The sequence below is a fragment of the Balaenoptera physalus genome (genome assembly GCF_965194825.1).
Source record: "Balaenoptera physalus genome assembly, chromosome: 3".
Classification (NCBI taxonomy): domain Eukaryota; kingdom Metazoa; phylum Chordata; class Mammalia; order Artiodactyla; family Balaenopteridae; genus Balaenoptera; species Balaenoptera physalus.
The window spans coordinates 49,704,975-49,732,820 of NC_138890.1; the positions used below are offsets into that span (position 1 = coordinate 49,704,975).

Genomic DNA, 27,846 nt, shown 5'->3' on the forward strand with positions numbered 1-27,846 from the left:
CACTGACACTCTTCAGCCCCTACATGTCAGCTGTGCCTGTGCTTTCCACTGGGAGGGGCTGCCAGGCCCCCCTGCCCCAGGCCTCTGTGAGCTGGGCCGCCACGCTCCGCTGCCTGCACGCTCTTCCCCGGGTATGAATGAACTCACCTCGGCCTGGCGGTTTTCCTTCTTGTTCTCGCCAAGTACGCGAGAACGTGGGGCAGCCTTAGTGGAAACCAGTGTGTGCTAGGGACGATGGGGTGGCATAGTTGGGGACCTTCCTGTACCTGCCGGATGGGCCCTGCCTTTTGGGTTCCTTCACTAATGTGTGCGCAGAGCCCCTGAAAGCTTCCCATGCTTCCTGGGTCCCCAGCACAAGCTGAGTTAACTCAGAAGCTCAATGTTACTGTTTCTGTGACTAATGGAACTAAATGCTTACATTTACAATAGGGGTTTCCAGACAGGTTTAAAATGAAGAGTGTGGGCCCAAATCCTGGATATTATCGGTTGTATGACCTGGGCCTCAACTTCTTTAAACCTCAGTCTCCTCATTTGAAAAAATGGGGCGAACGATAGTCCCTTTCTCAGAGATTGATGTGAAAATTAAATGAGATAATGCATGTAGTGCCAGGGCCTTGTTTATGCTGGTCACAGTCATCAATTATTTGCCTCTTCTCCGCTTCCCCCTGGGGTGGAGATCATCTCACGGCACCCTGAAGTGTTCCTTCCTAAGACAGATCACAATTGTAATTATTAGTTATTTGCGTATATTTTGTTTGATATGGTCTCTCCTACTAAGGGCTGCTCACTGCTCTGGAACCCGTGTCTAGCACAGCACCTGGCACGTAAAAGAAACTCATTGCATATATGCTGAGAGAATGAATGAATCTTCACTTCTAATTCACAGATGAGAACTGTCGCTCAGAGGAACTAAGCATTAGTCCAACCCCATCATAGATAAGAGTGGAAGGGTCCCTAGAGATCATTGAATCAGACAGGTAGAGACACGGAGGCTTCCTTAGAGAAGGCTGATAATTTGGCTGCGGTCACACAGTGAGTGAGTGGGGAAAGCAGGGCCACGACGCAGATCTTTTCACCCTCCTTTTCCTCTCTTTGCCCCACCCAGCTCAGGAGACAGTCCTGCTCCCTGTGTGGGTGGTCAGCCTCAGAGGCCAGTGAATGGCCCCCATACCCCCTGGAGGCAATTTGGGATCAACAACAAGATTGATCCCTAAACTGTAAGATGCCTTTCAGGGGACAGGGGACATACACCTCATCAATCAGACCCCTCCCCTAACACCTATCAACACACACACACACACACACACACACACACACCCCTGCACACCATTCCCTCACTATTGCCAGAGAGTCAGCAAGAATCTGCAACTGTACAAGTGGAAGGTGCTCAGGAGTTCCCTGAAGTCTCCCGTCAAGAATTACTGGTTCCATTTTACAGATGGAATCATAGATTTGGAATTATTTGCCTAAAGTCAGTAGCCAGTTTGCAATGGTGTCCTGGGTCAATGCGCAGCCCTGAACATGGGATTTAAAGGTTGAAAAGAGAACTCTGATGTACTGAGCCCCTCGATGTGCCTGTCACCAGGTTAGACTGTGTCACATATACCTTCTCTTCTACTCTGCACAACCGCCCTGCGGGCCCGCAGTCATGATCCTCTACCACTTCTTTTTGTTGTTGCTATTGTTGTTTTCAGTGTGGACATGAATAGAGACTCAGAAAAGCTAAGCCACTTCCTTTCAGTCGCACAGCTTCTGTTTTCTCAACAGATCCTTAGTTCAATAGACACTTAGCACTTACGATGTGTCAGGCCCCCAGAAACTCACAGCTGGTAGAGGCAGCTAAGTGGGTGGTTTAATACCTCGAGGTAGGTGGTAAAATAGAGGCAAACTGGGGCTAGCAGTGGGGCCCGAGGAGCCATACATAGATAGCCCAGTTATGAAGGTGGAGGAGGAAGGCTTCTAGGAGAATCTGAGACTGAACATCAGTTTTGAAGACTGAATGAGGCTTAAAAAAAGAAAGAAAAGTGGGAAAGGCAATTCAGAAAGAAAAAGTAGCATATGCAAAAGCACAGCAGTTAAAAGAAAATGGCATGTGTGTGCAGAAAACTATCAGCTGGGTGGGGAACATTTGGAGATGTGCTCTGAAAGGCAGGATGGGGTCAGGTCACTGAAGGCCATGTGTGCCAGGCCAAGGAGTATGACTTTTTAAAAAAAATATATATATATATATAATTTATGTATAATTTTTTATTAATGAGAAATTATAGAAATACCAAAAGGAAGCAGAAGAGTATTAAAAAAAAAATCACTCAGCTTCAATAATTGTTTCCCCTATACCTCCACCAACTCTTCCCTGATCAGATTATTTTGAAACAAATCTCATATACATAATTGCATCTGAAAATATTTCGATATACATCTTTAAAACGTTAGGATTTCAGGGAATCATCATAGGGGCATGGCTTTTGTTTTGTAAATATTGGAGGACCACGTTGAAGAAGTTTAATTCAAAGAGTGTCTAGGCTGTGCGTGGCTGTGGGGTGGAGCCAGAATTTAAGGAGGGGTCAGAGCAGAAGGTGATGATATCCTGTTGTCTCCCCCTTGGCCAATCACAGTGCCCGACTGTCCACCATTACCCACTGATTGACAAACTACCTCCTGAATGAGGTGATGCCGTAAGCGTTTTCCAGTTAGGAGCCTGCAGAAGAGACAAATGCCTTCCCTGCCCGCCTTTCTCCATTCCTGAGACTTGTGGGTCACTGCAAGGTGACCTGGAGTGGCAGGTAAATGGCAGCTGCCCATCCCCTGGCTGAGGGCAGGGAGCCCACAACAGAGAACTCTCCAGTTCCCAGTTCCCGTTCAGCTCCAGTGCCCACAGCAGTTGGCCTCGGTGCCAGCTGAGCAGGATTGTACATGCCAGCTGTGGGGTAACGTCAGCATGTATGTGCCTGTTGGCCCACATGTGCTCACGTGTCCCAGATCAGAGCTGCTGTCTGTCCCTGCAGCATCCCCTTCCCTCTGGGTCCTCCCAGCAAATGCAAGGCTAGACGGCACAAAATGCATCACTGAGATGCTTAGACACTTAGCCTTGGGAAGCGGCAGACCTTGATACCAGTATGGCACCATGGTTGGGCACACCAGCTCTGGAGCCAGGGTGCTGGAGATATGGTCCTGGCTTTGCCGCTTTCCAGCTCTGTGACCTTGGGCACATCATTTCACCTCTCTGAGGGTTGTGGGCTGGATAATGTTATCTATCAATACCTCACAGAGCTGCTGTGAGTGGGTCCATACAAAGCTCTTAAACTCTTAGCATAGCAGTCAGCACATGCCAAGAGCTCACTAAACGTTAGCTACTATTACAGATTTGGGGGCTCCTGAAGTCTTGGAAATTGACTCAGAGAATCACAGCATCTTGGAAAATTCAAATCCTAGAATCTCAAACTCTTGGAAGCATGTAATTAGAAGAACTCTATTGGATTTCTTGTATAAATCTCTACTCTGTGTAAAGATTGCTTCTACGGTGTCTCTGACAGATGGTTGGCCTGACTTTTTTTTTTCCTTTTTGTAAACATTCAAAAAGAGGGTGTATCAACTGTAAGTTATAGCTTGATGAATTTTTACAAAGTGAATGCAAACGGTGGCAAACCAGGAACCAGAGCAGAAAGCAGACATCACCAGCACCAGCGCCCCTCACACGCCCTCCAGATGCCCCTTGTCAGTCACTGCCCCCCACCCTAAGCATAGCTATTATCCAGCCAGTCGGGCTGTTCTCAAATATCTTCTGGAGGGGTTGTGTACCATTGTTAGGAGGACTCTAATTATTAGAGAGGTTCAGTGAGTTAATCTGGAAGTTGCTAAATTAAGCTTTACCTTTAAATTATCTTGCTTTTACTGTCTTATTTCAGTGGCAGCCAGTTTAGAGCTGAGCATCCCAAATGCCTAGGGCTGTTTTTAAAAATACAGATTTCTCAGCCCCATCCTGAGTCTACATCACTGGAATGTGTGGTCTGGCGGTGGAGCCAGGGAATCTGTATTTTTACAAGCTCTAAGGGAACTCCAGGTGAGGTCCAACTGGGTTTGGGAACCACTGGACTGGCGGTTCAGAGCTTCGACTCAACTCAGACCATTTCTTCCAATCCATGCTCCACACTTACTAGGCATTGACCTTGGACAAGGCACTTGGACTTTCTGACTTTTCAGTTTTTTCATTTGTTAAAATGGAAATGATATGATAGTACCTACCTCCTTGGGTTATTGAAGGCTCTGAGACATTCCCAGGGAAAGTGCTCACTAATTGATAGGTGCTATAATCAGCATTGCTATTACTGGGAAGAGACCATCTGCAGTGTAGCCAAGGAAGTGTTGGATTTGGTATCTGAAGCCTTGTGTTTGAGTCCTGGCTGGGCCGCTTGCTAGCACTTGCTAGCTTTGGACAAGTCTTTTGACCCCCATCTCGGTGCCTCTACTTTCCCATCTAGAAAATGGAAATACTTCTTGCTCTACATTTAGGGTCTTTGAGGGGATCAAAAAAGAAAATGGGCCAGAAAACTGCTCTGAGGACAGAAAAATGCTGCATGAAGCAAGCCCCAATGAATGCGAACTCAGCTGAACCTGGGAATCCAGTGCAAAATGGGCTGTCATTGTCCTTGCGGTTCTGGGGAGGGCGGGCCATGGGGGGGTGGGGACAGGAACTGCTGAGGCATCGGTTTTCCACAGCCCTGGTAGGACCTGGCATGACGCCCGCGCTCTTGGGTTCTGAGAATTGTCTCCTTCCTGGTTCCTGGGACAGGAAGAGTCCACGATCCCATAGCCATGAAATCCCACGCAATGTGCCACAGTCAGAAGTCACCTGGAATTCCCTTTTATTATTTAAATGCTTTTCCTTTTATTAAAAGTCTTCTTTGAAGTCCTTTACTAGCACTTTTAGAAAACTTTTAAATTAAGTATAATATGCATACAGAAAAATGCACAAATCCTAAGTGTGCAGCTCAATGAACTTTCCAGAAACTGACCAGCTCCCAGATAAAGAAACAGAACATTACCACCATTCCAGAAACCTTCTTTGTGTCCCTTCCAGTTACTAACCACCCCTCTTCCCCTGCCCAAGGGTAACTTTATCCTAATGTAATCCATAGATGAGTTTTGCCTGTTTTAAAGCTTTATATAGTTGGAATAGCACAGTATGTACTCTTTTGTATATAGCTGTTTTCACCCCACATTATGTGAGGGAGATTCATCTCTGTTGTTGCCTAGAGCAATACTTTCATTTTCTTTGATGTATAGTATTCCACTGCAGGACCAAGCCACAATTTACTTAGCCATCTGCTCTTGATGGACACTCAGGCTATTTCCAACAGAGGGCTATTATAAATAGTGCTGCTCTGAACATTCTCGTGTGAATCTTTCATGAACATATGTACACACTTCCACTGTGTAAATGCCTAAGAGTGGAATTATTGGGCCCTTGAGGTATGTGTGTGTGGCTGGAACCCTTTGATTTTTAGCTCAGTTCTATTCATTGCAAGGGGAACATGGTTCACGGGGCTGTGTCTCTATCTGGGACAGACCTGTCCGCAAGAAGGTAAACAGTTGTTTCTGGGGTTTGAGATGCTATTGAGTGGAGAGATTTGCAGACTCAGAGACTTCCAGGTGAAAGGCGCAGGAATCAGATCTGTTGTTTCCCTCTCCTGTCTGCTCTTCTGTTTGACTTTAGAGATAACCTTGTGGCTGCTTTGCTCGGGAGCCAGTGTTCCCCATCTACAGGGGCAAACACGCCCTCTGAGTTCTACCACAGCCCTATGAAATCAAACTTCTTAAGAATGAGGCTGTGATTTTTAACACACTGACATTTGAGAAGCACTTGTCTAGCCTAAAAGAGTCAAGGAGATTTCAGTCTTTTCCTAACTTCCCCACCCGCCTCTCTCCACTGGGGCCAGGAGAAGGCCACATATGGGACATCAACTTTGCAACAAGGCATGGTAGAACACAGGATCCTAAAGAAAGCGATTACCACCTTCAGCGGATCCCAAACACCAGTCACGAAAATCACCCCAGGAGCTTGTTAAACATCTATCCCTGAGCCCCACCCCTAAGGGTTTTGATTCAGTAGATTTGGGGTGGGGCTTGGACTATGTATTTTAACCCCTATACCCACCCCCTTCAGGAATTCCCAAGATGTAGCCCCTGGTTCAATTCAATGGCCAGCCCTGTCTGATGAGAACACAGCAGGCCCAGCAGTTCTGGTGAGTTCTGTGTCCGCCAGTGGCTGGGTGGAGCACAGAGTTACCATGGGTAAGAGGAACCGGTGTGGACAGAGCCCAGGGGGCTTGAATGTGGGACTCTGGGCTTGAGCTGGAGTCCCCGGCAGAGGTTCATTTGCATCTCATTAGTATGCACCTTGATGCTCCCAAATCATCCCTAACCCCTCTCTTGCCTCTGGCCCTACGGTTCAGGTTCAGCCAGCTCCACAGCAGGACCGCCAACAGCGGAGGGAGCTGCCTGTCTTGCCCCACTGCTAGAACCAGCCCCTCACCTGCCAAGGCCTGCCTACTTGCCAGCTTTGTCCTCAGCTGTTCTGCTCAGAGAGGACTGGACTTGGATGGACAGACAGTGCTGCTGGGCTGAGGGAAAGAGACAGACAGCCAGAGGGAAAGTGATGGAACTGGAGATGAAGGCTTTGCTGAGAATCTGTGTTTGCTGGTGGGAGAGGACATACGGTTATATGATCCCTGGTGTGGGGGAAGGATCATAAAACTCTCCCCCTCCCAAGAGCTCTTTCCAGGCTGTGGGCATCGGCAGGGGGCAGGCCAGGGAACTGTTAGACACCCAGGTGATCTGAGTTTTAATACTGCTTTGGTTGCAAACTAGCTGTGTGAACTTGGAGCTTAGGTAACCTCTCTGAGTCTCATTTATCCCTTCTGCAAAATGAGGGTAATTACAGGGTTGCTGTAAGCCAGCTTCAAACTGATAATGCATGCCAAGCGCATACCACAGGGCCTGGCGCATAGTAAATGTTCAGTAAACATCAGCTATGACCAGGGCCTGTGCCTCTGTAAACATTTCCTATTCCCCCAAATGTCGCCTTCTTCATTTGACAACAGCTCAGTGGAGGGTTACCCAGGAAGGCAGGAGAGCAGGGACTAGTCCCAATTCCCAAATGGAGAAGTGGAGGCCCCATGAAATGGGGGGGTTTGCTCAGGGGTCTCCGGCTCAGTCCCCCTCCCGGGCCCTCTGATATATTACCGAGGCCCCTCGGCACCAAAGGAGTGCTAAACGCTTTGCATGCATAAGCTCATTAAATCCTCCAAGTAGGTAACCGTTGCTAGCCCCATTTCACAAATGGGGAAACGGAGGCTCGGAGAGAGGAAGCCAGGCCCCCAGACGAAAGCAGAGGCAGGATGGGGGGGCAGGTCTGACCCCGAAGGCTGGCTCCTTCCCCTGCACTCTCCTGAGTAGGAGGCCCTGCCTGTGTGGGTTCCTGAGGAGCCCCAGGTTGGGAGAGCAGCCAGGTCGCAGGGAGCCACTTGGCCAGTGCAAAGCGCCCAGGATGGGGAGACCGGGTTCTGGTTCCAGGTGCGCCACCAACGTGTGATGTGACTTAGTACATGGCACTATGGGACTTCCCTTCTTGGGGCATAGTTTTCCGATCTCTACAAAATGGAGATCAGACTCCTAGCAGTTTGTAAACTGTGCCCTAGGGAGGCTTGGGAACTTCACAGGGCTGCCTCAGAAGGCGAAGGGGGGAATGAATGGGCACGGGGCTCAAGGCAGCAGCTGGGTTTCAATCCAGTTTCCATAATGATAACGATCGTTTTTAAATAACAGCCAATATTTATTTAGCAGTTGCTAGGTATCATGCACTGTGTTAACTGTTTAATATGAATCATCTAGTCGAAACTTCAGAACTATCTGAGGTGGGTTCAGTTAGTATCTCTCTTTTAAAGATGAGGAAAACAGAGGCTCAGAGGTTCAGTTAGTGATCCAAGTCACCCTGTTGGAACTTGATGTCTAGATATCTGAAAACTCATCCATAGTTCCTGGAAAGGCACAGGATTTCATTGGATCAAAGAGTTGCAAGGAATGCAGAAGAGGAAGGACCCCGCCTGATGAAGTCCATGCAGCAGGGACATTCTGGTCTCTGCAATCTGTTCTACCCTCTGAAAGGAGCTTTCCGGTCCCCCGGGGGAGTCTATCTCTTGACGTCAGAACACAACCTTCCAGGCTTGCAGAGAGCCATCCCCAAACCCAGTCCTTCAGGGCAGGCTCCTCCCATACAGGGGGCCTCCTGGTCCCTGCCTGGCCAGAGGCTGCCCCACCAGGAGGAGAGACTCCAGGGTTCCCCCTGGCCTTCCATAGGGCTGAGTTCACACTGTGCCCTGATGGATCCCAAGGCACAAACGCAGAACTTAGAGGAGGTGCTCTACTCCTCTTGCTTTGTCTCCAGAGCTTCTAAATGATAAATAGGTTCAATGCCCTGCTGAACTGGAGCTGGTTTTGATCTTACAAACCTCTCTGGACAGAGAGCCCTGGAAGAAGTGGGGCAGGATTCGCCCTCCGTCCAAGCCCTCTGATCCTGGGACACCCTCTGATTTAGGGAGTTTTCAGCTCCAGCTGCAAAGCTCATGGACCCATATAGGCAACCCATATAGCTCTCTCTGGGGCTCAGTGAGTGTCAGGGGCTCCAAACTCAAATGTCTACAGCTGGCGGGAGCCTCAGGGGTGAGGCAGGCCCAGTGTGTGGAAAGAGGTGTAGGTACAGATGTGTGTCTCTTCTATTAGAAAACTACCTTGGAGATAAACGGTAGCTGAAATGGCCTCCACATCTGGGAGAGCTTGGGGAGGGGGGACTAGAGAGCCCAGGCCCCATCTAAAGGGGGCAGCCATCACTCAACTCCAGCCAACCGTGCCATGGGTGCACACAGACAGTGCCCTCCACTTTGGTCAACAGAAGCTGGAATCTAGATTTTTGGGTGAAGCTTCCCAATGTTTATATGTTAACTAATTAAGTAGAAAACTGTCAAACAACAAAACAATGTATTACAGGCCCAACAAAACTAATTGCAGCTGGACAGCTTGTATACCACCCCTTGGCCACAGGGGATGGTCTTGAAGGGCTCTAAGATTTTATGTCCAGCAGCACGACCCTCCCTTCTCCTGCTCCTTATAGAACCATCATGTAAATCCTGTGATGGGATCCCACCTCACTACAGGTCTTTTCTTTGGGTTGAATTGCCCTGGGCCACCTCCCTGATCTTGCAGGTACCCCTCTCTCCTTGCTCCCTCTAGTCTGTCTGCGGTCTCCTTGCTCCTGCCCCAGGGCCTTTGCACTGCCTGTTTCTTCTGCCTGGAACTCTTTCTCAAGATGGCTTTGTGGCCCTCCCTCTGCTCAAATGTCACCTTGTCACGTAGGATTTCCCTGACCGCCCTTTCAAAAACAGCGCCCCCTCCATCACTCTCTAACCTTGTCTTGCATGATTTTCCTTCATATCACTTTTCATCACCTGATGATAGTGTATATTTTTTTATTTATCATCTCCCTCTCTGCCACTAGAATCCAATCCCCACAAGAGCAGGGACCTCACCTGTCCTATTCTCTGTTCTGGAATGCCCTCACAGGGTAGGCCCTCAAAAAAGAAGTATTGAATGAACGAGTGAATAAATGACTTTGGCAGAGGAAGTCCAATAACAAAACACTTTCTCATCATCTCCCACTTTGTCTCTTTTCTTCTTTAAAGCCCAGGTGCCTGGAAGCCCTGTGTTTCCTTTAAATGTCTATCTCCCCAGGGTCACATTCTGACTTTCAAGGGCCCTAGTCACCTTAGTTTTGTGGGCCCCTTCCTCCATGAAAAAAATTAGAAATTATATTTAAGGACAACATTGGTATAAAGATGAATATATGGGCTAGTGGCTCCCACACTGGACAGCTCAGACATAGAACATTTCCATCATTGTAGAAAGTTCTGATGGAGAATGCTGCTCTAGAGAATCAGCCCCAGCCACTCCAGCCCCCTCTGAGTCTCTCTTCTTGGAATATGGATTCCTGTTCTGGGTCAGTACTTGAATCCACCACCTACTAGATGGGTAAACCCAGGCAAGAGCCTTCCAATTATCTGAGCTTCAGTTTCTCATTTACAAAATGAGAGTGATAATAAGTGTCACAATAAGGATGAGGTTGATACAATAACTAACTGGCACTGAGTGTTTCCTGTGCTGGGAATGTACCATGCATTGACTCTTGCAGACTTCTCAACAGTTCCATGAGATAGCTGCTACTCTCATTTCCCTTCTTCTGGGACCAGAGAGGTTAAATAACTGCCCAAGGTCACACAGCTGTTGAGTAGGATTTGAAAGCAGGTGTATCCGATTTTAGAGACCACTTTCTTACTATTAATTCTACCCAATAATGGGTCTTCTCCCCGAAGACCAACTGAGAAAATGCATGCAGATGTGTTTTGAAAACATATAGATTACCATCCAGATGTAAGACAGTATAATTTTTGTCATCAATAATAATAACCAGAATACTGATAAAAAAGGGGACCCCAAGTCCCAGCTCTCTTTCACCCATGCCCTAGGCGAGAACTTCCTTTTCTGTCATTTCTCTTCCCCTTAATTCCAGGCTTTTACAAGCAGTTCTCCTGAGACTGCCTCTCAGTCCACTGGTGGTTCCAGCTGCCTTTTACCAAGCCATTATTGGTCCTAATAAGGTGTTACTCTGCGTCTTTCCTCCCTATGCTTTCTCCTATCATATTATCTGTCTTTCCTCCAGCCCTGGGAAGTAGGTAGAAGTAGCTATTATTATCTCCATTTTACAGACAGGTAAATTGAGGCTCAGAAGAAGTTCTGTGGCCTTCCCAAGGTCACATGGCCCATCCAGGGCTCAAGCCTCTGGTCCTTTTCCTGCTCGTACCCAGCTCTTTGATTTGTTTTTGTTACACGAGGACCCAGCAGTGGCTGCCTACAAACTAGCACATGACTCAAGTGTTCATCCAAGTTTCTTAGAAGTAATTCAGTCCCTCCTACCAATTCCTGAATTCCAGTTGGCTTAAACCAATAGAGCTGGTGTTCAAGCCCAGTCCACACTAGAGTGGGAATCTTGAATGTGAAAATTCCCCTTTTGATCTGATGTTAGATTACTCTTCCTAGCATATAGTTCTGCTCTGGTCCTGCCTCTTCTCTAAAACCTTCAATGGCTCCCAAAGACTAAGTAGAAAAATTATTTCAGTAGCTAAAGACTTCCTAACAAGCAGGTACCTGGAATGTCAACATTCTTTCACTTACGGTTTTAATCTGGCTCAAAGGCACAATCCCTCCTAATTCCTGCTCCCTGGTCCCACCCTCCCCCACTTCCCAGCCTTCGTCATAAACAGAATATATTTAGGATTCTTTCTTGAGAGCCATAGGAGCCAGCCCTAACACTGGATGCCTGGGACAGAGATGGGGGATGGGGGTAGGAGGTCAGAAAATAAATGCTGAGGGCACCCAAACCCATGGTAAATTCACATTCAGATTTTTGGGGGAGAGTATGGACCTTCTCCAATCCAGAGGGATGAATCCAGTGACTCCTTCTTTCATGAAAGACTCTCCAAACTTTGAAAAATATCTTCCCTCATTGCTTCTCCCCTCAGTCTAGGAAATCCAGAGCACCCAGCTTCAGGATATCCGGCTCTCTGTTATCAGTACAGCCACCCCCTTCTGGGTGGCCTTGGGTGTGCCAGGTAAACCTCAGTTTGTCTTACCTGAGAAATGGGAGTAAAAGGACAGATGCGTTTCCTAGGAGTATTCTGTGGCTATTAGTTAATGTCTGTGTCATGCCTAAGAAAAGGGAAGGTGCTGGGCCACGAGGGAGAATGTCATTGCTGATCTGTGCCTGGGTGATGGGAGGAATTTCATCGTCAGAAACAAAGGCTGGGGACTTCCCTGGTGGCACAGTGGTTAAGAATCTACCTGCCAATGCAGGAGACACGGGTTCGATCCCTGGTCCAGGAAGACCCACATGCCGTGGAGCAACTAAGCCCGTGTGCCACAGCTACTGAGCCCGCATGCTGCAACTACTGAAGACTGTGTGCCTAGAGCCCGTGCTCCACACCAAGAAAAGCCACTGCAATGAGAAGCCCGTGCACCGCAACGAAGAGTAGCCCTTGCTCGCCACAACTAGAGAAAGCCCACAGGCTGCAATGAAGACCCAACGCAGCCAAAAATAAATTAAAAAAAAAAAAGAAACAAAGAAACAAAGCCTGGCATTTTGAACAAATTAGGTAGGAGCTTCTTTAGTGGAAGTTTGATTTGGCTTTGAATTCCTTCAAGTACATCTGCTTCCCCATGGAAGGGATTGAATTACTGACAGCGTCACAGGCTCCTAGAACTAAAATGCCTGAGCCACTGCACGTGGACCATTACGGATACAGGTCACAGAGCATTAGAATCACAGAACATCCAACCACACCGCTTAGAACATGTAGGCAGGACACAGGACGTTAGCATAGCAGAGCCCCCGCTTGTCAGATCTGGAGGGGCTCTTAGTCCAGTTGTTCAAACCTGTGCTTCCCAAGGGAGTGAGGGACAAACCTGGGGGCAGGGTCCTAGGCCTTGAGCCCTGCTTCAATAGTGCAGCTCTGCTTTTATCTGTTTATAGTCTGTGTTTCCAAGTACAATTTCATCAGGAAAAAAGAGATTCTGCCCCTGAAAGCAATAGAGGGGTCTGAAATCACAGATCCATTCCCGCCCCTTCCCCCAACATACACACATCATTTACAGATGAAGAAGGAGGTCCAGAGGGCTTAGGTGACTGATTTGACCAGTCACGGGAATAAGTGACTTTAGACCTAGGTCTCCTGAGAGCCAGGTCAGCTTACTACACTGACCACTGAATAGGCATCGGCGAATGATTTTCCTGATCCACAGCCAGAGGAAATCCCATAGGCCTGCACAAGCCGAAGAACCTACCTGTATAAGATGGAAAGGACTTTAGAGCTCTCCTTTTTTCCCCCAAGGGCACCTATCCCGCTAGAGTAGCATATCCTTCCCAGGTGGCCACACAGAATCTGCTTGGATTCCCCCAGTGACGGGGAGCTCTCCACATTGTGAGATGAGTCGTTCCAGAATTGCATTTGAGATCACTAACCAAGAAAATGAGGATAGATCTCAGAGCACTTATCCTGCCAGTTGTGTTCAGACTTTTATCAGTGACTCGGATAAAGACACGGATGTTACAACCACCAAGTTTCTGAACGTTAGAATTAAGATTCTGGGATGCTGGGGCAGTGAGTGAAACACAAGGAGAAATGAATCACAGTCTCATTAAAATCCTATGTCATTTAGTTGCAGAAGATCAGCCTGCACAAGAACAGATTGGGGATGACGTGAAAAGACATCTGAGAGTTTTCATTACCCACAAACTCAACAATCAATAGTCTGAGCTGGCTGCTAAAAAGTAATAGTACTTCGTAATATTTTTAAAAAATTGTGTCACACGCCATGTTCAGCATTTATGTACATTAACTCATTTCATTCTCAAAATGGTATTATGAAGTCAGGAAACTAAGAATCAGAGAAGGTAAGCCACTTGCCCAAAGTCACACAGCCAGAAGCTTTGTGCTGTGAACCACCTTCTGCTGCCTTCCCCATGCATGAAATGGGGTTGGGAGTTACATGGAGACAGAGTTTGATTTACACATATGTCCTAAAAGGGTCCATTCACGAAACCCCACACCTGCACTTGCTCACACCCGTGTACACGCAAGCCCCACAGTTACCAGTTTATTTACTCACACAGTACGCATTCTGCCAAGCAGGCGCACACAATTAGCGTACCCACACAATTATTCAAAATTGTCTCCTAAGTGTGTGTGTGTGTGTGTGTGTGTGTGTGTGTGTGCTTTCTTGCAAATGTGCACATTCACCCACATGCAGATTTCTCTCTGAGTCTGGGGAGCCAAGAGCATGAGGCCCCACCCCAGACAAGCGCCTGCTCGCAGCTTCCCAGCAGAGCCTGCGGCTGGGCCAGCAAGCTTAGACTTGACCAGGGACCAGCGGATTCCTGCTCCAATGGGGCGCAGGCTGGGCCTTCTACAGGGGGTTCAGTCTACCCCACCCTCACCCCGACCTCAGGCTTTGATTCTGCTTTGAGACTAATATTTATTGAGTGCTTTTCTATGGGCCAGGCACCAATGCTAAGCATATTAATGTACATGATCGTATTTCATCTTCATAAAACCCCAGGAAAGCAGTACTGTTAATAGCCCCATCTTACAGATGAGGAAACTGAGGTTCAGAGAGGTTAACTTCCCCAAGGTTATACAGTTAGCAAGTGGTGGAGTTGGGCTTGAACACAAACAGTTGGATTTACAGGTGAACACAGTTTCTCTTTCTGGCAGCATGGTTGAGAGGAAAGAACCTGGCTCTGGTTCTCACCCTGTGACTTTGGGCAAGTCCCTTTCTTTTTTGGGGACTTTATTTTCCAGCATCAAAAAGGAAGGAATGATCGCTAAATGTTCTTTCAGCTTTCAATCCGTCATTGATTTCCCTAAGTCCAGATCCTTTCATTTTTCAATTAGTATTTATTGAGCTCTGTTATGTACCAGGCACTGATCTAGGCACTGGGAATTCGTTCATGAATAAGATCAAAAAGCTCCTGTCTTCATGGAGCCTAGCATCTAGGGCAGGAGACAGTAAACAAATAAATAAGAACATATTGGGAGGTGACAAGTGTCATAGAGAAAATGGAGTGATGTGACATAGAAGGGCATTAGGAAGGAGGCTACATCAAACTGGGGGTTAGGCGGTGACATTAGAGGTGAGAAATGGATAATAACAAGAAGCCAGCCATGGGAGAATCTTAAATAGAGGGAAACAGCAAGTGCAAAGGCCCTGAGGCAGATCCCAGTTTAGTATGTTTGCAGAGGAGAAAGAAGGCCCTTATGGCTGCAGCTTGGTGAACAATGGGGAGAGTGGTGGGAGGTATCACTGGAGATGCAGGCAGGGCCCAGATGGTGGGGAGTCTTCCAGGCCATGATAACAAGTTCAGATTTTCATCTAAATGCTGTGGGAAGCCACTGGAAAATTTTAAGCAGGGAAGTGATAAGAACTGATCTATGTTTTCACAAGATGTTTCAAAATAGTGGTCCTAGGTGCCATGAGGTGGGAGGGTAGCCCAGGGAGCCCATGTGCCCCTGCACCCTGTAAGCCTGTTCACCTGCCCAGGTGTGGTGCTAGAAACAAATATCAGACACAGGCCCTTCCCCCAGCAAACCACTCACCAGGTCTGTGGGTCCCACGGCTTGAACAAAGCCATGGGCACCAAACCCCTACACAAGGGTGCACCCCCTTTGGCATCTTATTGCCCCCCAGGGAGACCCCATCCCTGCTCCCTTCCCTGCAGCTCATCTTAAGGACTCCGGCTCTCAAGGCGCCCCTGCAGCTGCTGAGCAGAGTGTCTTGTTGGGACCTGCCCTCCACGGGTGCTGACCTGGTGAACAGGAAGCTTTCCCCAAAGCAGGGCAGGCAGAGCTGGGAGGCTGCACGCACCCTGGGCTCGCCGGGCCAAGGAGTGAGTGTGGACCTGGGACCGGGGTAAGCACTCATCTCCCCTGGGTCTTCAACTTCAAAAGCAATGCCATCCTGGGGGAAGGGGTGGGGTCCAAATGATTCAGGGGTCCCCTTGTGCTTGCAGGGGATTGTGTCAGGGATGGGTGAGTGTGGCTTTTGCCTGTGGCCGGGTCCTTCATGGGCTGCAGTGGCAAGCAAGGGGTGAGAGCAAAGGGGCAGTAAGGGTGGGGAGTAGACTGCATCTTTTTCTGTCCCTGGCTTTAGGACCCTAAGCATAGAATCTACCTCCATCCTGCCCCCTCTCTTCTGAGGTGCTGGGTTTAGGGCGCCACCAACAGGATCTCAAGCGAGGGATGGTGGTAGGGAGGCTGGAAGGAGGAGCCCTATTCAAATTCTTCTCTGTCACAGGCTTTCAGAGGCCAAGTTAGGTTGGCTTTTCCATTTCTGCCTCCACCCTCCTTCCCATGTTGGGATGCAACCCCTGAAGTCTTAAAGAACCTGCATTTGGTTCTCTCAGGACTCTGGAAAGACAAGGATCCAAGCCTCTCCCTTTCCCCCTTGCCCTGGAAGTTTAACTCTTCCTTGCCTTTGAAGACCAAGGCAACTGGAAAAACAAGTTTTGCCTGTTTCCTCCAAGAATGCTTGGCACATCTGGCTGGTAGCCATGAACTCCACGGAGTCAAGACTCCCAAGGGCAGGCCGGCCACCAGCCTGGTGTACGCAGCCTCACACATTGCTTCTAGAAGACCCGGTTTGGCAACCAAACTCTGCCCTCCCCGGTCCCCCCTCCCCATCCTTGGCTCTGATGAGTCTCACATTTTGACCCAGGCTGGAGTTCAGGGATGAGGCATTCGGGAAGCAGCAAGGGAGAGGATGGGGAAGAGCAGCAGGTCTTAGAGGGTGAAGCGTTCACTCACGGTTAGTTCAACAATATCCAGGGGCTGGTTCTTACCTGGCCACCCACCTTGGGACTTGGGGCAAGACCCCTCCCCCACCTGGGGCTCTATTTCCCCATCTATGCATGAGAAGAGGGATCTGAGCTCCATCATCTCTCAGGTCCATTTCAGCTCTGACATTCCAGGAAGGGAGGGGTTTTCTCTGTTCAGGGTTACAAGGCGAGTCAGAATCAGGCTCTGTCCAAAGGGACTTGTGGTGGGACAGGTGTAGGTAAGCCTGGGATGGGGGAAGCAGCCCTGGCCTGTGATGCAAGGAACTCCAGGTCTAGTTCTTGCTTTGTTTCTATCTAGCTGTAAGGCCCTGGGCAGGTCCCTTCGCTTTATGAAACTTAGATTCCTATGACTAATAATAGCTAATATTACCTTAAAACTTACTATGTGCCAGGCACTATGCTAGGTCATTTACCTTTGTTATTTCACTTGATTTTCACAACAATCCAATGAGGTAGTTAATATCCTTATTCCTATTCTACAGAAGAGGAAATCGAGTCTCACAGAGGTGAAATTGCCTGCCTAGAAAGTCACCCAGTTAGTAAGTGGTGGAGTCAGGCCTGACAGCCTAGCAGCCTGATGCCAGGCCTGTGATCGTGGTCCCTTTGCTTTTCTGCAGCCCCTACATATGCAGACACAGCTCAGTTCAACTGGAGCTGAGCCCTGATGGAGGGTTCTTGTCAGAAGTACTTAGGGCCAGACTGCTAAGCTTGGGTACCTGGTCAGAATGATTTCACCATCACTGGGGAGCCAATGAAGGTTTTGGGAAAAGGAGGGAAGTGGTAAGGACAGTGTTGTATCTGCCGGATGCCCTTCAGAAAGCACTTAAACTAGTCTGTTATTCTTCAAACACAAGGTTTCGCAATCTCAGCCCTACTGACTTTGCTGTGGGGATCTGTCCCGTGCATTGTAGGATGTTTAGCAGCAACCCCGTCCTCTATCTACTAAATGCCAGTAGCACCTCCTGCACACAAGCTGGGGTAGCCAAAAATACCTTCAGACATTGCCAAATATCCCCTGAGGGGCAAAACCACCCCAGTTAAGAACCACGGCAGTAGGAACCATTTCTTTCCTAACTTGTACCCTTTCTTTTTCTGCCCAGGGTTTCGGGAGGTTTTCCATCATGATTATTGCCCTGTTGGGGTTTGCCATTTTCTTGCTCCATTGTACAACTTGTGAGAAACCCCTAGAAGGGATCATCTCCTCAGCCTGGCGCTTCACACACCCCCTTTATAATGTGACCATCTATGAAAACTCTGCTCCCAAGACCTACGTGGAGAGCCCTGAGAAAATGGGCATCTATCTCACAGACCCCCAGTGGGCAGTGAGGTACCGGATTATCTCTGGAGATGTGGCCAACGTGTTTAAAACAGAGGAGTACGTGGTAGGCAACTTCTGCTTTCTGAGAATAAGGACAAAGAGCAGCAACACAGCGCTTCTGAACAGGGAGGTGCAAGATAGCTACACCCTCATTGTCCAAGCCATGGAGAAGACCTCGGAGTTAGAAGCTCTGACCCGCGTGGTGGTCCACATCCTGGACCAGAATGACCTGAAGCCCCTATTCTCCCCGCCTTCATACCGAGTCACCATCTCTGAGGACATGCCCCTCAAGAGCCCCATCTGCAAGGTGAGCGCCACGGATGCCGACCTGGGCCAGAATGCCGAGTTCTATTACACCTTTAACACAAGGTCGGAGATGTTTGCCATCCATCCCACCAGCGGGGTGGTCACCTTGGCTGGGAAGCTCAACGTCACCTGGCGAGGGAAGTATGAGCTGCAGGTGCTGGCTGTGGACCGCATGCGGAAGATCTCAGAGGGCAACGGATTTGGCAACTTAGCAGCCTTGGTCATCCATGTGGAGCCTGCCCTCAGGAAGCTCCCGGCCATTGCCTCAGTGGTCTTGGCTACACCAGAGAGCAGTAACGATGCCACCTATGCCACGGTGGTGGTAGATGCAAAGAGCTCAGGTGGTGATGTGGACTCACTGGAAATTGTTGGTGGTGACCCTGGAAAGAACTTCAAAGCCATCAAGTCTTACGCCCGGAGCGGTGAGTTCAGTTTGGTTTCCGTCAAAGACATCAACTGGATGGAACACCCTCATGGATTCAACCTCAGCCTGCAGGCCAGGGGTGGGAGCAGACCTTCTTCTTATTCCCAGATCAGGGGCTTTCACCTACCCCCTTCCAAACTGGCTTCCCTCAAATTTAAGAAGGCTGTTTACAGAGTGCAGCTTAGTGAGTGTTCCCCTCCTGGTAGCCGTGTGGTGATGGTGAAAGGAACCCACGCCTTCCCCAACCTGAAGTATGTTCTAAAGCCATCCTCAGAGAGTGCAGCGTTTAAACTGAATGCCCGCACGGGGCTGATCACCACGACAAAGCTCATGGACTTCCATGACCGAGCTCAGTACCAGCTACACATCAGAACCTCACTGGGCCTGGCCTCCACCACTGTGGTCATTGACATCATGGACTGTAACAACCACGCCCCCATGTTCAACAAGTCCTCCTACTATGGCACCTTTGATGAGAACATCCCTCCAGGCACCAGCATTTTGACTGTTACGGCCACAGACCAGGATCACGGAGAGAATGGATATGTCACCTACTCCATCGCTCGCCCAAACTCTGTGCCCTTTTCTATCGACCCTTACCTGGGGATCATCTCCACCTCCAAACCCATGGATTACGAGCTCATGAACAGAATTTACACCTTCCAGGTATGGGCATCAGATTGCGGATCCCCATTTCGCCAGGAAAAAGAAGTGTCTGTTTCCCTTAGGCTCAAGAACTTGAATGACAACAAGCCTATGTTTGAGGAAGTCAATTGCACTGGGTCTATCCATGAAGACTGGCCGGTAGGAAAATCAGTAATGACCGTGTCAGCTATAGATGTGGATGAGCTTCAGAACCTAAAATATGAGTTTGTGTCAGGCAACGAACTAGAGTATTTTCATCTAAATCATTTCTCTGGAGTGATATCCCTCAAACGCCCCTTTAGGAACCATACTGCTGGTCAACCCATCAACTATTCCCTGAAAATTACAGCCTCAGATGGGAAAAACTATGCCTCGCCCATGACTTTGAATGTTACTGTAGTGAAGGACCCTCATTCTGAGGTCCCTGTAAAGTGTGATAAAACGGGGGTATTGACACATTTCACACAGACCATCCTGCACTCTGTTGGGCTTCAGAATCAGCAGTCCACTGATGAGGATTTCACTTCCTTAAGTGCCTATCAGATCAATCATCATACCCCTCAGTTTGAGGACCACTTCCCACAGTCCATTGACATTCTTGAGCGTGCTCCTCTCAACACCCCCCTGGCCCACCTGGCAGCCACCGACCCTGATACTGGCTTCAATGGCAAACTGGTCTATGCGATTGCAGATGGCAACGAAGACGGCTGCTTTGACATTGAGCTGGAAACAGGGCTGCTCACTGTAGCTGCTCCCTTGGACTATGAAGCCACCAGTTTCTACATCCTCAATGTAACGGTGTATGACCTAGGCATTCCCCAGAAGTCCTCCTGGAAGCTGCTGACAGTGAATGTGGAAGACTGGAATGATAATGCACCCAGATTTCCTCCTGGTGGGTACCAGGTAACCATCTCAGAGGACACAGAAGTTGGAACCACAATTACAGAGCTGAAAGCAAAAGATGCCGACTCGGAGGACAATGGGAGGGTTCGCTACACCCTGCTAAGCCCCACAGAGAAGTTCTCCCTCCATCCCCTCACTGGGGAACTGGTTGTCACAGGACACCTGGACCGGGAATCAGAACCTCAATATATACTCAAGGTGGAGGCCAGGGACCAGCCCAGGAAGGGTCATCAGCTCTTCTCTGTCACTGACCTGATAGTCACATTGGAAGATGCCAATGACAACTCTCCCCAGTGCATCACAGAACTCCGCAGCCTTAAGGTCCCAGAGGATCTGCCTCCGGGGACTATTCTAACATTTCTGGATGCCTCTGATCCTGACCTGGGCCCTGAGGGAGAAGTACGATATGTCCTGTTGGATGATGCCCATGGGACCTTCCACGTGAATCTCATGACGGGGGCACTCAGTCTGGAGAAAGAGCTGGACTTTGAGAGGAGGGCTGGGTATAACCTGAGCCTGTGGGCCAGCGACAGTGGGAAGCCCCTGGCCCGAAGGACCCTCTGCCGCTTGGAGGTGATCGTCCTGGATGTGAATGAGAACCTCCACCCTCCCCGCTTTGCCTCCTTTGTGTACCAGGGCCAGGTGCAGGAGAACAGCCCCTCGGGAACCTCAGTGATGGCAGTGGCTGCCCATGATGAGGACAGTGGCTTGGACGGGGAGCTCCAGTACTTCCTGCGGGCTGGCACCGACCTTGCAGCCTTTAGCATCAACCAAGACACAGGTACTGGGAGTGGGATGGGATGGGAGGGCCAGGTGCTGGGAGAGGATGGGCCTAAGGGAATCAGGCACTGTCTTGAGAGAAGTCAGGCTATAGGCTAAAAAGAACAATAAATAGGGACACTCCTTCCTGTCCCTTTTATTTTATTTTTAATTTATATATATATATATATATATATGATATATATAGTATATATATGTATATATATATATGTGGGTTTATGTATGTATATCCATTTAAGTTGAATCAACCATCTCACACACACATGTATACATATACACACACACAAAACCATATATTACATATATATATATGCTTATAAAAATAATGTATCATAGTTATAAAATTTTTATATATAATTTTAAAATGAATGTTTCTCTGTGTCCCATCTCCCCAGATATAATCTCTATTAAAAATTTGTCCTATAATCTTCTAAATTTTTCTCATTGCATCTGATATATTATCATTTTTCATTTTATTATTATGAAAACATAGTACAACAGATACTAATTCTGAAACTTATTTTGTCACCAGGATATCTTATATGTCAGTACATATAAATCTTCTTCATTCTTTTTTAATGGCTGCATTTGTTCATATACTTTTACTCATATGCAATGAGTCTCTACAGGAAAAACTCTTAAAAATGGAGCTCTTGGGTCAAAAGATAATATTAATAGATATATAATATCCATATATCCATATATCCATCATCCATAGATATATAATTAATATCAATGCTACTAGATATTTCCAAATTGTCCTCCAAAAAGGTGGCACCAACTTATTTATTCCTCTGAAGCTCCACAGAAAATAAATGCAATTCAGCAAACACTTACTGGGCACCCTCTACTTGTGAGGTCCTGAGGTAGACACCTTGGGAGAGATCCCAGGTGAATAAAAGTAGGTCCTTCTTGATGGGATGATTTCTCTCCGGGGTAGAGGGCAGGGTGATGTGGTAGAAAGAGCATTAGATTGAGAGTCAATTCTAGACCCAGCTCTTCTGCTTACTTGCTACATGATCTTGGTCAAGTCATGCTCTTTCTCTGGGCCTCAGTTTCCCCATCTGTCAAAGGAGTAAGGTTCCTTCAGCTCTGTGATGCTATGGCTCTGAGTACAGATTTTGCCTTCTCATCTGGGTCTTTCCAGCTGAGTGTGACCCATAAGAACTTAGGCTACAAGCCTCTTCTACTCACTCTTGGACCCTCGACTTCTAGAACAGTGCTAGTTCATAATAAGCAACTTGTAGATGAGTGAACCAATGAATGAAGCCAAGTCTCTAAAATCATGAAGATGAGGAGAGGGGAACAGCAATTTATTTATCAAACCCCTACCCTTGAAATGGTATCTATAAGGACTTGAAACTTGAAGGAACCAGTCTAAGGACAAATGTAAGGAAATCCCACTTAGAGAATGTGAAATGAATAAATTGGACTTGGCTTGAAGTAGTCAGGAGAAAGTAGGTCAACTACCATGGTCTTCTGGAAACCCTGCATATGCCCACATGCCCGAGTCATGAGCCTATCTTAGCAGATAAAGGCTCTGAGAGGTTCTACAATAAGGATATGAATTTCCCTGTGTTTAACGCAGCAGCTCCCATGCCATATCAGCCATAGTTCCCTTTTCTCGTGGAATACTTATTAATATCCTTTCCACAGTACCATTTCAGGATTGTTAGGTAAAGTGTTTTCTAAAGCTACTTTGAGCTCTAAAATATTTTGGGTTTGGTGATCGACTATCTCTAGGAATGATTCAGACTTTCGCACCCCTGGACCGAGAATTCATGTCCTGCTACTGGCTGACGGTACTGGCAGTGGATAGGGGTTCCACCCCCCTCTCTTCTGTAACTGAAGTCTACATTGAGGTTTTGGATGTCAATGACAACCCACCCCAGATGTCCAGACCCGTGTTCTACCCCTCCGTCCGGGAGGATGCACCCCTGCACACCTCTGTGCTTCAGCTGGATGCCTGGGACCCGGACTCCAGCTCCAAAGGGAAGCTGACCTTCAATATCACCAGTGGCAACCATATGGGATTCTTTGTTATTCATCCTCTCACAGGTAAGGACCTCAGAAATCTGGGTGCATAGGATTATCTACAACAGTGCTTTTCAAAGTGTGGTCCTAGAATGGCATCATGAGCATCACCTATGAACTTGTTAGAAAGTCAAGTTCTCAGACCCCATCTTAGACCTACTGAATCAGAGCTCAGGGTGGGGACCAGAAATCTGTATTTTAATATGACATCCAGAGGATTTTGATGTGTGCTAAGTTTGAGAAGTACTGCTCAACAAAGTCCATCTCTATGGGAGAATAAGAATATGTCAGTTTTCTTTCCTTGGAGCCTAGGGAAGCTAAGCAGGTTCCCTAGGTGGTCAAGCTGGGACTATTTCAGACCTCCAAGTGCTCCCAACTGACCATTCCTGAGAATCACGAGCCACAGGTTGAATCTCTTAACTCTAGTCCCAAACTGATCTCAAGCCTGCTCACGGCACGGTGGCCATAGAGATCCACTTCAGAGGAACCAACCATCTCACAAAGGTCTATCCTTGGTCCAAGGCCATCTTGGATGGTTTAGAGGAATCCAGAGGTCATTGGCTTGCAGCCGTGAACCAGATGTAGCCCACAAAGGTGTTCTGTTTGGCCTGCACAAGCTTTAAACAGTGATTTTTCAAGTTGTTCCCAACATTTAAAAATTTGGAAATTTCACAAAACATTCCAGATTTCTGGTTGTTCTTAAAATAACTAGAAGATCTGGCCACATGGACCTCACATCCCGTAGGGCCACCACTGCCCAGAGCTGACAGCAGCTCCCTGTGCACAGCAGGTGTGTCCTCTGTGCCCACAGTCCCCTCACGCCCGACTGTGTTATTCCCGCCTGCTTCCTGCAATTATGCTGCCTGCCTGGCTCCCAGCAGAAGGTGAGAGCCAGCTCCCACTGCTGCAGGTATGGCTCCAAGGCCACATGTCCCTCTTGACCATGAACAACAACCCTACTGCAGAGAAGGCTGACATTCTCTCCTTCGAACCCAACTTCCCATTCTCTAGCTCCAACTGACTCTTGTCCTGGAAGGACAGAAGTCTGGCAAGATTGGAGGAAGGAGAAGGGGAGAGTGCTGGCAGCAGCTTCCTGATCCTTAAGGCAAAAGGGAGTCAGGAGGAGTGATGGGCCTGGGGATCCTGAGGCAGACAGTGGGCGAGCGATACAAGTGCCTCTTTGCCCTGTGACATCTGTTTGGAACCTTTGACCTCAGGGAGTGAATTAGTCCTCCTAGAAGGAGGATGCTTTTCTCTTGAAAAACAAGCCTAAGCTGGCTCTCTGCCTGGGCCCCTGCTGTCCCTCCCTTTTTGGAAGAGGGAAGAGATCTCTCACCTAAGGCAATAGGTTCTCCACTTCTTCCAAATCCCTGCTCTGTTTACTGTCAACAGTTCCCTGACACCAGGTCTGGCAAAATGCCCCAGAGGGCAGAAAGCTCTGAGTCTTCCTACAGTTGAGAAGAAATTTTTATCAGCATGAACATTTGAAAATAAAATAATAAGTCAGCAATGATCCCCACCCCCCACCCACCTTTCTTATCCACATTATATTGTCCTACTTGCATACTTGGATCACTTGGATGGCTTCCCTATGCCCTTAAGATAAAGCCAGACCCTGCCGTGTCCCACAGACTTGTGCCTGACCGGACCCCTGCTGACCTTTCTGGCTTCATCTTGCCTCTCTTGCTCTATCACTTTCTGGATCCAGCCACATGGCCTGCCTTGGTCCATGCCCTCTCCTGGCACAGGGCCTTTGCACATGCTATTCCTTCTGCCAGGAGTCTCTTCTCTCTGTTTTCAGGCTAACTCCTGCTCTTCTTTCAGATCTTGGCCCAGCTGTTCTTTCCTTAAAAAAGTTATTCCTGACACTATAATACATCTCCCAGCAGCATCTACTTTTTAAAAACACTTATCACTTAGAACATTATATTCATTTATGTGATTATTTCATTAATTATCCATGTCCTTCACTAGACTTCAAAGGCTTTCCAGAAAAGGAACCTTGATTTTTTTTGCCCACTATAATATAAAGTCCTGGCACACAGTAGGACCTCAACAATTGGGAAATGAATGAATGAATCTCTGCCAGCATCCACAATCTTTTGTTAAGCCCAAGACTCATTTATTCAGCAAACGTTTAAAGGTGTCTGCCCTGATGAGGCATTTAAATTACGTACTGTAGAGAGAAGGGAAGATATAAAACATAATTTCAGGCCTTGAGGAATCCAATCCATCAGGACCACGAAGATCTGGATATAAAAAAAGCTATAGAACCAGTGTAAAGAGTACCACATTGGGACTTCCCTGGTGGCGCAGTGGTTAAGAATCCGCCTGCCAATGCAGGGGACACGGGTTCGAGCCCTGGTCCAGGAAGATCCCACATGCCGCAGAGCAACTAAGCCCATGTGCCACAACTACTGAGCCCACGAGCCACAACTACTGAAGCTTGCGTGCCTAGAGCCCGTGCTCCGCAACAAGAGAAGCCACCGCAATGAGAAGCCCGCGCATCGCAACAAAGAGTAGTCCCCGCTCGCCGCAACTAGAGAAAGCCCACGCGCACAGCAACGAAGACCCAAAGCAGCCCAATAAATTAATTAATTGATTAATTTTTTTTTAAATTATATATAAAAAAAGAGTACCACATTGTTAAAATATGAGTAGATGTGGTGCTGTGACTGTTCAGAGGAGAGAGGAAGCTGCTCAGTGTGGTAGACCAGCAACGGCTTCATGGAACAGGGGTGGGTGGCTATGCCGAGCTGAAGGATGCGGAGGATTTGACAAGCAGCACTCTGGCAGGGCACTTGGGCAAGGACGTGACAGGAGAGATAGCAGGAGGGAAGAGGACCCAGGTCTTGTTGAAGGCAGAGCAAGTACGTCCATTTTCTTTTTTTCTTTTTTTTACTTTTTACTTTTTTCTTCTTTTAAAAATTTTTAACGGTGAAATAATTGTAGACCTACAGGAGAGCTGCAAAGAGAGTTCTCATACACCCATCACTCAGCTTCCCCTAATGTTAACCTAGTACATTTATCAAAACTAAGAATGAATACTGGTGCAAGGCTATTAAGGAGAATACAGACTTTACTAAGATTTCCCCGGTTTTCTCTGCTAACATCCTTATTCCCATCCAGGACCTCACACTACCTCTAGTCCTCACGTGTCCTTGCTCTCCAGTGTCTGACCGTTCCTCAGTCTTTACTAGTCTTTTATGAGCAAGTAGGCCCATTTTCTAAAGGCATATCCATTTCCACCACTTATCAAATGTAAGATCTTGGGGAAGTTACTTAACTGCTTTGTGTCTGAGTTTGCTCACCAGTAAAATGGAGATAATAATAGCTACCTCTTTGGTGGTTGGGAAGACTAAATGGGTGAATAGATGGAGATACATAAGGAGCTTTGAAGAACACCTGGACGTGTAAGAGCTCAGTGAGTGCTGGCTCTTATGATTCTGAGGAAGGGCAGAGGGGGGAGAGGAAGCTGGCAGGGTAGGTGGGGTAAGACGTAGATGGCGGTGGGTCAGGGTGAAAAGAGTAGAAGAATCTAGAATCCATTAGAGGTGGAATCAACAGTAGTTATAAAACCACTGGATGAGGGAAGGGACGGAGAGGGAAGGGGCTGAGATGGGGTGACAGCGGGACATTTGTTTGGAGGAGAGAAATGATAAGAGCTGAATCGGCTGAATGCCCGCCTCGTGCCAGGAAGGGTCCTTGGTGGACCCTCACATAGCCCCTTGGGGGTGGTTCTGCCATGTCCCCATCCTACACGGGCACTCCCTGGGAATCCTGACACCAACCTCAGAGGGGAGATGAGGCTGAGAACAGGGGCAATGGCCCAGGAGGCCAGGCAGCAATTCCAGGGACACCGGCCCTGAGAAGATGGGGGGGAGGCAGTGGTGAGAGAAGGGAGAGAGAGAAAAGAAAAACCAGAGATGAAGAAAGAGTGACAGATTCCAAGATGCAAAGAGGGGGGAGGGAGAGAGGAAGCTCTGGGAAGGCAGAGAGAAGGAGGATGGTGAGGGATGAACAGAGAGAGGGGAGAGGGGATGAAGAGAGACCAGCAGCGGGAGGAGAGCAGGACTGAGCCGGAAGGAAGGCTCCCAGCCAGGGCCCTCTCATCCCCACACTCTTCCTGGGGGGCACCCGGATGCTGGGCCTTCCCCATGAGGCCCCTCAGCTTGGGGCCAAGCTGGGTGGGGCACCTGAAACAATATTCACTCTGTCCTTGAGGAATGCATCTTCCTCTCTAGCTGTGGGGCTTTCCAGGAGCCTTCTCGGATTCCTCCCGTGCCTGCCTTCATTGAGGGAAGAAAAGGCGGGATGACACGAAGGCAGGAACATGGGGCAGACAGAGGTCACTCCTCACACCACACTCCCATTTCCAGCACTGGACGCCTCATCCCCAACACCGGATCCCCGTTTCTCTCATGGAGCCCCCATCCCCACACTTCAGTCCATTACTCCATCATTTAATTGCCTAAACAAGATCAAGAAACTTACTGAAAGTTTTTAGAACACCCACTGACCCCCTACCAATAGCTCTGCTTTCATTGAAAAGAGACCTCCCTACCCAGCTAGGACCTCTCAGTCTATGGGCGTGGATGTCCCTCCGGGCCCCCGAAAACCTTGAGCTTGACTTTCGGGATGCTTGCAGAGAACTGGCACCTTCTCACCTTTATGGCCTCAGTTTATAGCCATAGTGTCTAGAAAATGAAAACCAGAATTACAGATCACTAAGTTCACCTTCCTGAATTTGCAGAGGAGCGCTCCTCTGGCTCATCTGTGCCAGCCCGGCACGGGAAGAGCCGGTCCTAGGTCTCAGATGCACAAGAGAATTACAACAAAGGAGTAAAAAGCCACCCCTTTGTGATTTCTCGTGAACTGGAGGCAGTGACCGTGATCCCTGTTATAACTCCTGGTGAGCTGCCTTTTTCACTCAGCAATATA

The 27,846-nt window shown here is 48.2% G+C and overlaps 2 protein-coding genes across 14 annotated transcripts in view; one reads left to right on the forward strand and one right to left on the reverse strand.

Moving 5' to 3' along the window:
- Nucleotides 1-27,846, reverse strand: part of SLC36A1 (solute carrier family 36 member 1) — a 286,800-nt gene that overhangs the window by 133,596 nt on the left and 125,358 nt on the right. The window lies entirely within an intron of this gene.
- The window catches only part of FAT2 (FAT atypical cadherin 2), an 87,026-nt gene that overhangs the window by 1,930 nt on the left and 57,250 nt on the right, over nucleotides 1-27,846 (forward strand). For 6 of the 7 annotated variants that reach the window (XM_082455647.1, XM_082455645.1, XM_082455643.1 and 3 more), the window contains exons 2-3: nucleotides 17,596-20,872; nucleotides 22,615-22,929. In XM_082455647.1, coding sequence (XP_082311773.1) covers nucleotides 17,617-20,872; nucleotides 22,615-22,929 — 3,571 coding nt within the window. In that variant the 5' untranslated portion in view covers nucleotides 17,596-17,616. The remainder of the gene's footprint in view (nucleotides 1-17,595; nucleotides 20,873-22,614; nucleotides 22,930-27,846) is intronic. The other variant, XM_082455646.1, reaches the window with a different exon arrangement.